This window comes from Mesoplodon bidens (genome assembly GCF_964165515.1).
Source record: "Mesoplodon bidens genome assembly, chromosome: 3".
In the NCBI taxonomy this organism is placed as follows: Eukaryota; Metazoa; Chordata; class Mammalia; order Artiodactyla; family Ziphiidae; genus Mesoplodon; species Mesoplodon bidens.
This window is the reverse complement of record NC_138178.1, coordinates 6,063,236-6,073,741: the sequence shown is the minus strand read 5'-3', so window position 1 is coordinate 6,073,741 and position 10,506 is coordinate 6,063,236. Positions and strand designations below refer to the sequence as shown.

The following is a 10,506-nucleotide window of genomic DNA, read 5'->3' as shown; positions in this document are numbered from 1 at the left end:
ATTTATGACCCTGTTTGCAATACTACCTGGATGTCAGTAGACCAAGGGAGAGAGGAGATCAGTAGGGTTTATTGATCATGTTAGTGTGATAGTTCAGGGCAAGGAATTTACTGAGGAATCAATACACATGTCTTCTATGAAATGGTTAATGCAGAGACTTTAGACATTTTCTAATCCACTTTCTCGAGGAAACAATTTAGGTATTTTCTAATTTGCTTTCTCAAGAAAATCAAGAGAACTTTTCACCTATTTCCAGGCAATGGAGATGAATGGTTAAGACTCTGGGCTTCAACAAGCTCAAATCACAGCTCTGCCACTTATGAGCTACGTGTGATCATCAGTCAATTACTAAACCTACCTTGTTTCCATAGTTTCATTTGTAAAATGGGAATGATAGCAGTATTTACCTAACGGGTTATTGTGTATTTTTAATGAAAGAATTCATTGATGGTCTGGAAAAACAAAAGGCTCATATGAATTATGCAATAAAATTAATTGTTAGGGAAATAGAGTAAGGAGAAATCTAAAATCAGTAAAGAGAGCAGGAGATAAAAAAAACAATTGCTGCATTAAAAAAAATAAGGAAAAAGGCAGGAAATAGCAGATTGAATACTACTGAAACAAAGTTGTAAATCAGATAACAAGTGATAGAACTCCTTCCAAAAGTCAGAGGAAAAGGATAAAAACAGCAAATGATGAAAATATTTAAATTATCACAATAAAAGGTGATCTAAATATATCATATGGTAACCATTCTGATGAAGAGAAATAGCAAATGGAGACAAAACACTTATCAAAGAAATTACAAAATAAAAAAATGTAACTTCTGATCAAGATTGTGCGGTAATTTTATGCTATGTGCACTCCCCCTGCAAACACCAATGACAAAGCATTACGAGAGAAAACCAAAAAGATATAGGTGGAACTGAAAAAGCTAGATAAATATCAAAATGAACACTAAATGGAGTAGAACTATGAAGTGGTAAGTAGGTTCTAGTTGGAAGTTGAGAGTTCAGCTCCTGAAGAGTAAAGTGAAACAAACATACTCCATTTGAGAAGGAGCACATTCATTCTTTCAAACCATATTTATTGAACTGGCACCGTTGAAATAATTGCGGATACAGCAATGAACCAAACAAACCCCTCTTTATTGGAGCTTACATTCTAGTGAGAAGACAGGCTCACTACAGGAAATCACAGGCTGAGTGCAATTTACCAGCTGCCCAGTGCACATGGGGGATTTTATGACTAACTGATAGGACTCATAGGCCGGAGGAAGAAAAAGCTAATGGGTTGGCTCAGTATGTGACACAAGCCAAAGATGGACAGTACCTGCTCTGAAGGCACTGAAGCTGTTGTCTTAAGAGAGTGATGGAATGGTGTGTTGAGAGAACAGCAAGGTGTCATTTTGGAGACAATACCCTGTAAAGAGGGGTACCATTCTCCAGGATGCAGTATATACTCTAAATCAATGATTACTGTATGATTCTATATCCCCAGTAGGTAGAAAACATGGATCAAGAAACAAAGGGATGGAAGGAGAAGTAATTTAGGGTAGCATAACTTCCAGTGACCCACTTGAGAATTTGGGCTCTCTGTCCATACAACTCTGGCCTCTGCAGATGTTGTGGAACAGATTCCCAAAGGGAAGCCCTGCTTTTCATAGGAGTGACAGCAAGAATCTCACTGAGCTTTAAACTACAGCAGCTACCTGGGAACTTTGGGTTTCTCATACCAGGACATAATCTGTCAAGAAGAGAATTCAAAATCTTGGCAGCTGTAACTGACTGGGATCATCAGAAGATCCCTGATAAAATAAAGGGTCTAAATACATCAGTAACAACAGTAACATAACTGGTTCAATTAATCTGCTTAAAGACAGAGATTTTCAGGATAGATTTAGAAGCAAAAAAGTTATCTGCTGTCCTAAAGAGACTAAAAGAAAACTACAGCCAAAAGTTTAAATAAATAAAAATTGGTAAGACAGGGCAATCACTCCTGATAGTTCAATGGTTAAAATCTTCTCAAAATATATTCCAACTGGAAAACACCAAAATGTCAAAAAAAATTCTGACAATAATATTTAAAGTTACAGTGTGGCATTCTCAACAATGTAAGAAAAAAAAATAACCCAAGGATTAAAAAAATGAAATCCTTGATCATTAAACCAGAGTGATAAAGGAAACCAATAATACTCTAGGAGCAAATGTCAAAATACAATTTACTAAATTCAGGGATGAACGTCCAATGAAATGGGAGATGTGGCATTGAACACTTGCAGGGAAGGTACCTAAACTTGAGACCTCTGCATAAAGCTAGGAACTCTGGATGAAAGGGTTTCCCCTCCTTTCATTCAAATAAATTGGGCTAGGGAAAAAATTCTTTATAAGGAAAACAGGAAAATCTGTCTCTGACATACCTCCAAAGGCAAGAGGGAAGTTTCTCCTGAGAAGCTATAACCATGGCTGCTCTCACATGGAGCTGGATTCACATTTACACTTCCAACAAGTCTACTTAACTGCATCCCAGATCAATGTACAAAACTATTTAAAGGAATGCAAAATATCAACTCCTAACAGAATAAAAATCTCAATGTTTGCATCCAATTAAATATTATCAAGTATGAAAGAGTCAAGAAATTATGACCTGTAATGAGAAAAATTAATAAATAGAAACCAACCCAGAACTGATACAGATGTTAGAATTTTCTACAAGGACATTAAAATATAATTATATTTCATATGTTCAAAGAAGAGAAGAGGCATAATAAATAACGTTGGAGATACAAAAATAGACATATACATACAGAAGAGGTGTTAGAGATAAGAACATATAATGAAAAACATTATGTGAAAAATTTGAAAAGTTAGACAAATTCCTAAATAAAATATGACTTCTTAAAGCGGAATCAAGAAGAAACAGAATACTTTTTGCCCAGTGTATCATAGCGGTTAAATGTGCAGGCTCTGGACGAGATTACCTGAGTTCAAATCCTGGTTCTATTACTTGCATCTGTGTGACCTTGGACAAGTCACTTAAAATTACTGTGACTTGTATTTTAATCCTAAAATGTGGGTAGCGAATAGTACCTACCTCATAGAGTTATTCTGAAAGGCTAAATGAGTCTGTATCAGTTAAGCATATAGAAGAGTGCATAGCACATACTAAGAACTATATAAGCACTACCTCCTTAATAATATTACTCTTGAAGGTCATCATGCCTGCTGCAAGGAACTACACTTCTTGGTACAAAACCTAGAGAAACTCTCACAGAAGACATGTGAATGAATATTCATTGCAGCATGATTTATATTTGTGGACACTTGGAAACTACATAAATGTCCATCAACATAAAAATGGATAAATTAATTGTGATATATTTACATAACAGAATGAGGCAGCACAATAAAATGAACCAAAGAAAGCTGCAGCTACCACCATAGCAGAGTCTCGAAAACATAATGTAGACTGAAAAATGTAAGATTCAGAAATATAGATACAATATTATTCCATAGCATTTAAAATGAAAAGATGCAAAGTAATATGTTTTTTGAATTCATGTATATAACAGTATAGAGAAATGTGTAAGAAAGATGGACACAAAAATTAGAAAAGTGTTTACATTTAGGTTTAAAAGGAGAATTGGGGTAGTGGAAGGTTGCTCAAGAAGTTTCAACTACAGCTATAAAATTTAGTTTATTAGAAATTATTTGTGGCATACGTGGCAGACTAATATGACTTACTAAAACTGAGTGGTAAATATAGGGACATGCATTATAAAGATTTTATTTGCTCTTCCATGTATTTTAAATATTTCATAATAAAAAGAATTTTCTGACTGGAAGAAACACGTGACTATTAAAATTGAAAGAGGTCAAGAATTACTAACAAAATTTATGAAATAAGACAAACACCTAGACATACCTTGATAAAATTTTTGAATTTTAAGGATAAAAATTATTAAAACCATTTAGGAAGGAAAAAAGATATTTACCAAGGCAAAATATTTTAGCAGACCACAAACTCCTTTGTACCACTAAACAACAAAAGTCCCAGGGCAAAGTCTACATAGTTTTGAAAGGAACCTGTGTACGAGAATTTCATGCTCAAGTCAGTTGGTGATTATATATGAAGGCAAAAAAGATATTCTTGGCCACTTAAGAACCTAGAAATTATACCAACCATGAACTCTTCCTGAAATACCTAGTGAAATAAATTTCAGCTGACCAAGAGCTCAATCCAAATAAAAAACTTGTTAGTCATGGTACAAAAGAATTGAAGATGAAAAATGTAACCTGCAAAATGTAGAGGTACATCCAAATAATTGTGGATAAGTTTTAATACAATGTCAGTAATAAAATTTGACAACTAGATTTATATTCCAAAAATTCAATAGCATTATATATCTAAACTCACAGTTTAAATCAACAAGAAGTATAAAAATGGAAGGAGAGAGAGAAGGAAATGTTTGGAACAGATAAGATTTACAGAAGATTTCTTATCAGAAACCATACAAGTGAGAAGAAAGTGGAGTGAAATACTAAAAGTCTTAAAAGAAAAAAAAAACTAGAATTCTAGTGAAAGTATCCTTCAAAAGTGAAGGAGAATAAATAGTCCTAAAATTTGTATGAAATCACCAAAGTCCCTAAATAGCCAGAACAATCTTGAGAAATAAGAGCGAAGCTGGAGACTTCGTGTGCTCTGGTTTCAAACTACATTACAAAGCTACAGTAATTAAAACAATATGGGCCATTCATACTCCCAGCCGGTCGGTGCTCGGTTGTCAGGTTTTGTGCACTATTGGATCAAAAGGGTGACGGCGCCGCTAGGATGAAGCTCATGAGATTTTTGATGAAATTGGGTCACGAAATTGTAACCACTGAATTAAAGAATAGAACACAGGTCCGTGGAACAATCACAGGTGTAGATGTCAGCATGAATACACATCTTAAAGCTGTGAAAATGACACTGAAGAACAGAGAACCTGTACAGCTGGAAACACTGAGTATTCGCAGAAATAACATTCAGTATTTTATTCTGCCAGACAGCTTACCTCTGTATACACTTCTCGTGGATGCTGAACCAAAGGGAAAGTCTAAGAAAAGGGAAGATGTTGCAGGAAGAGGCCGAGGAAGAGGAAAAGGCTGAGGCCAAGGCCGAGGCAGAGGAAGAGGGGGTCCTAGGTGTAATATCTCTCAAAACTACTATTTCAAAGTAGTTTTGTTTGTTTATGACAGACGAGGAAGAAGAAGAAGACGTGGCAGAGGAAGACTACGTGGCTAAGTTAGAAGATGGTGGAGTCCTAAGCAAACTGTGTCTCTCAAGATTATGATTTCAAAGTGATCGATGCCCCGGCTGCTTTTGGTACACACTTTGTTTGTTTGTGGCAGTTTTTAATAAACATAAATGTAGGACAGAGTTGTCTATTGATTATATCATATTAAGTTTTAATAGTTCATATATATATATTCATGATACAAACACAATAAGAGCTAAGCATTACTACCAGGCAGTCCCAGAATAATTCCAGTCTTAGATCAGGCTTTTAATTTTTTGAACTAAATATTTCTTATATGAATGTATGTTGAATATACACCTTTTTACTTCACATGTACTGACTACGCGTTTTATTGTTTTACCTTGACTCCATTCTGTGGAACCTTCCTACAAGTGAAATAAGTTATTTTTGGTACTTCAGAAACTAAAGTCCTATGGAATGAGGGGTAAAATTGATTCTCCTTTCCTGAGTTTTATTCTATGGAGACTTAGGTTCTTAGTAAAAGGTGATGATCATCTTCTAAATTAAGGAGTCATGGATTTTGTCATCATTGTTACTGGTTTTTTGGTTTTATTTTACTTTTTTTTTTTGGCCGCACCACACGGCATGTGGGATCCTAGTTCTCCGTCTAGGGATTGAACCCACACCCCCTGCATTTGAATTGACGCATCTTAACCACTGGACTGCCAGGGAAGTCCCTGTTTTACTTTTTTAATAGGTTCTTAATAGAATATAGGGGTTTTTTTGTTTTTTAATTTATTTTATTTTTGGCTGCGTTGGGTCTTCGTTGCTGTGCGTGGGCTTTCTCTAGTTGCAGCGAGCAGGGGCTACTCTTTGTTGTGGTGAGCAGGCTTCTCATTGCGGTGGCTTCTCTTGTTGCAGAGCACGGGCTCTAGGCACACGGGCTTCAGTAGTTGTGGCACGTGAGCTCCGTAGTTGTGGCTCATGGGCTCTAGAGCGCAGGCTCAGTAGTTGTGGCACACAGGCTTGGTTGCTCCACGGCATGTGGGATCTTCCTGGATCAGGGCTCGAACCCATGTCCCTTGCATTGGCAGGTGGATTCTTAATCAAATACTTTTACAAGTAGTCCTTTAAGAACAAAAGGAAGAAGACCTACTTCTTTTCCAAAAACTGGATTCTTTCTGATAATTAATAAGGATTTTTAAAATTGTTTTAATTGGTTAGATTTGGAGAAAAATATTTCTCAGTATATAGTTTATTATAAAGCTTACTACTCTTTGTTTATATACTAAGGAAAAAACCTAACTGAGGACTGAACTAGATCTGTATTTTCATTTAATCATGTATGTGGGTTTGTTTCTTTGTTTGTTTAATGAGAAGGAAATGTTCTGCAAAGATTGTTATCGAAAAAGGAAGATTAGGCCTTGGAGGGAAGTTAATGTAAATTGAGATAGCAAGAGCATTTGTGTGTGGTGTGTGGTGTGTGTATATGTGTATCTCATTCTTTTCCATCCTTTGTTGGTGCTCCTATTAATTGCACGGAAGCAGAAGGAAAGAGAACACAGTGATGCATCAAGGTGGAGAGATTTGAAGGGGACAAACAGAAAAGCATAAGTAGTGAGTAAACAAACATAAGTTGACTCCTACCCTCTTGGAGCTTATAGGCTAAAAGGGAAACAGAGTTAGATATACACTGATACTTAATTGCAAACTGTGAATACTCTGATAAAGAATACTTTGTATTATCTTGTCTGTTTTAAAAGCAGTGGAGGCTCATATCGATTTTAAGTCAAATGCCAGTAACAAACGATTTTTAACCATGCCTCGGGGTCTTAGTTCTCTGACCATGGGTCGAACCTGTGACCTCTGCAGTGAGGGCACGGAGTCCTAACCACTGGACCACCAGGGAAGTCCCTTAAACTGTGTCTTATTTTGTGAATTTTAATGTCTGGAAGTTTGTAGTGTGAAACCAGTCTAGCAACACAGTTTAAATGTAGGGCTAAACGCTAGTGGGTACTAGACTGAGTTTGTCAACTTTAATAATAAGCAGTTATTTTATCAGCTGAAGTGAATTTATTTGAGAATAGCCAGAAGAATTGCAATTTGGCATATACAGACTATGGCAGGCCATAGGCAAATCCAGAGAACCAGGAAGGGGAGTTTGCTTTTATAGGGCATGTGGGTAGGGACCTAGGGAGGGGCAATAATAAGCAGAGTCCTTTTCAGGAAGAGGCTTCTCATTGGTTGGGTGACTACAGTTTCTGATTGGCTGGGCTGCCCTTGGGAAGAGAGACATTTTCTTCCTGCTGGATAGCAAAGTAGGCATTGCCTTCCTGTCCAGATGTAGGGCTGTGTCTCTTCCTGTTTGAAGTAATTGGGTTTGCAGTGAAGCTGGCCAGTTGGACAGCAGAACGTTCTTTATTGTATTGTTCCCTCTGGTTTTCCAGGGGAGGCTTCACCAGGTGTGTGGTATTGTAAGAAGCAGTAATGCCTTCTGTTTTTATGTTTTTTTGGTGTTTTTTTCTTTTTTCTGGCTGCACCACTCAGCTTGTGAGATCTTCATTCCCCAACCAAGGATTGAACCCAGGCCCTCAGCAATGAAAGCATGAAGTCCTAACCACTGGACCACCGGGGAATTCCCAATCTGATATATCTTTTAAAGCTTAAGATTTTATTTGTGAAATTTGGGAATTTGTTTAAAGAAATTTATTGTGAGTTTAAATAGAAAACTGTAAGTGAAATAATAGAGAAATTATATTTCACAACATGTTTTAATCTACTGTAATTAGATTGGTTAAGCAAGAATGGCTAAGTATTTTGAAATGTATTAATATGCTCAGCAGTCAAAATACACATGATCTTCTATAATAGATATCAGAATAACATTTAATAACACAACACTCATTCCTGAAAACCTAAAATGGACTTTCTTCATCATGTTAAGGAAGAATTTTCTATCTTAAACCAACAGCAGACATTTCTAGAGACATTCAAAATAAAACAACAAAAGAATATAAAAACAAAAACAAAAAAAAAAAAACCCCCAATATGGTACTAGCATACAAACAGACACACAGATCAATGGAACAGAATCCAGAGTCTAGAAATAAACCCAATTAATTTATAACAGAGGAGCCAAGAATATACAATAAAGGAAGGACAGTCTCTTCAACATATGGTGTTGGGTAAACTACACAGTCCCATGCAAAAGAATGAAATTGAACAACTATCTTACACCATACACAAAAAACTAACTCAAAGACATGAATATAAGACCAGAATCTATAAAACTCCTAGAAGAAAATATAGGCAGTAAGCTCCTTGACATAGGTTTTGGCAATGATTTTTTAAAATCTGACATCAAAAGCAACAAAAGCAAAAATCAAAAACTGGGACTACATTAAACTAAAATGCTTCTGTATGGCAAAGGAAACCATCAACAAAATGAAAAGGCAACCTAATGAATGGGAGAAAATATTTGCAAATCATATATCTGATAAGGGGTAATATCCAAAATATGCAAAATATACAAAACATACAACTCAATAACAAAAGGAAAAAAATAAGCTGAATAAAGATTGTATAGTAGGGACCTACCTGGTGCCACAGTGGTTAAGAATCCGCCTCCCAATGCAGGGGCCACAAGTTCGAGCTCTGGTCCAGGGAGATCCCACATGCTGTGGGGCAACTAAGCCCATGTACCACAACTACTGAGCCTGAGCTCTAGAGCCCACGAGTCACAACTACTGAAGTCTGCATGCCTAGAACCCGTGCTCCACAACAAAAGAAGCCACCGCAATTAGAAGCCCGTGCACTGCAACAAAGAGTAGCCCCTGCTCACCGCAACGAAGAACCACCACAGCCATAAATAAATAAACAAATAAATAAATAAAGATTAAAAAAAAGATTGTATAGTAGATGTGAATAGACATTTTTCCAAAGAAAACATAGATGGCCAACGGGTACATTAAAAAAAGAAGTGCTCAACATCGTTAATCACAAGGAAAATGCAAACCAAACCACAATGAGATATCACTCCACACCTGTTAGAATAGCTATTAACAAAAAGACAAGAAATAACCAGTATTGACAGGGATGTGGAGAAAAGGGAACCCTTGTGCATTGCTGGTGGGAATGTAAACTGGTACAACCACTATGAAAAAAGTAAGGAGGTTCCCCCAAAATTAAAAATAGAACATATGATCCAGCTATTGCACTTCTGGGTATTCATCTCAAGAAAATGAAAATACCAATATGAAAATATGTATGCACTCCCATGTGTGCTGCAACATTATTTACAATAACCAAGATATGAAAACAACCTAAGTGTCTATCAATGGATGAATGGATAAACATGTGATACATACATACACACACACACACACACACACACACAGAACATACACACTGAAAATATTTTTCAGCCATAAAAAAGAATTACATCTTGCCATTTGTAACAACATGGATGGAATTTGAGGACACTATGCTAAGTAAAGTAAATCAGAACAAGAAAGACAAATACCATATGGTCATTCTTATATGTGGAAGCAAGAAAAGAAAGAAAGAGAGGAAGGAAGGAAGGAAGAAAGGAAGGGAGAAAGGGAGGGAGGGAGGGAGAGAGGAAGAAAAACACCAAGCTCATAGATGCAGAGAACAATTTGGTGGCAGAGAGTGGGGCACAGCAGAAATGGGTGAACTTTTTTTTTTAGTTTAAATAAATTGATTTTTCAAACAATGAAAAATGGGGAATTCATCACCATCAGGCCTGCCTTGCAAGAAATCAGAAAGTATTTTCTTCATGTAGAAGGAAAATTATATATACCACAAATTTGGATATACATAAGAAATGAAGAACATCAGAGAAGGAATAAAGGTAAAATAAAATTTTGACTTTTCTTACTATTAATTGATATAAAAGGTAACTGTTTAAAGTAGTAATGGTAATTATGTATTGGGTTATTACAGCATAGTGATAAGTGGAATGAATGACAGCCATGTCATAAGAAACAGGAGAGTGGAATTAGGAATGCTCTATCATAAGGTACCTGCACTACATTTGAAACAGAACAGTGTCATTTGAAAGTGATCTAACATTGGTTAAAATTAAATATTGATATTTTAAAATCTAGGGAAAACATTAAAAACATTTTTAAAAGTATGACTGATATGCTCAAAAAGGAAATAAAATATGATCATATAAAAAGCTCCTATAAAACCAAAGAAGACAGGACAAAAAGCCTCTGACAATGAATACAAAACAATTACAA

At 36.0% G+C, this 10,506-nt stretch overlaps 1 protein-coding gene across 2 annotated transcripts; it reads left to right on the top strand.

Moving 5' to 3' along the window:
* Positions 1-4,753: 4,753 nt before the first annotated feature.
* Positions 4,754-5,148, top strand: LOC308614440 (small nuclear ribonucleoprotein Sm D1-like; the record flags this gene model as incomplete). Of its 2 annotated transcripts, XM_081228895.1 has the most annotated exons (2): positions 4,754-4,921; positions 5,045-5,148. In XM_081228895.1, the coding sequence occupies exons 1-2, from the start codon at positions 4,831-4,833 to the stop codon at positions 5,146-5,148; spliced, it is 195 nt and encodes a 64-aa protein (XP_081085021.1). In that variant the 5' UTR covers positions 4,754-4,830. The 2 variants fall into 2 exon arrangements, with proteins under 2 accessions (XP_081085021.1, XP_081085020.1); XM_081228894.1 differs by having other exon boundaries at positions 4,754-5,148.
* Positions 5,149-10,506: the final 5,358 nt, after the last annotated feature.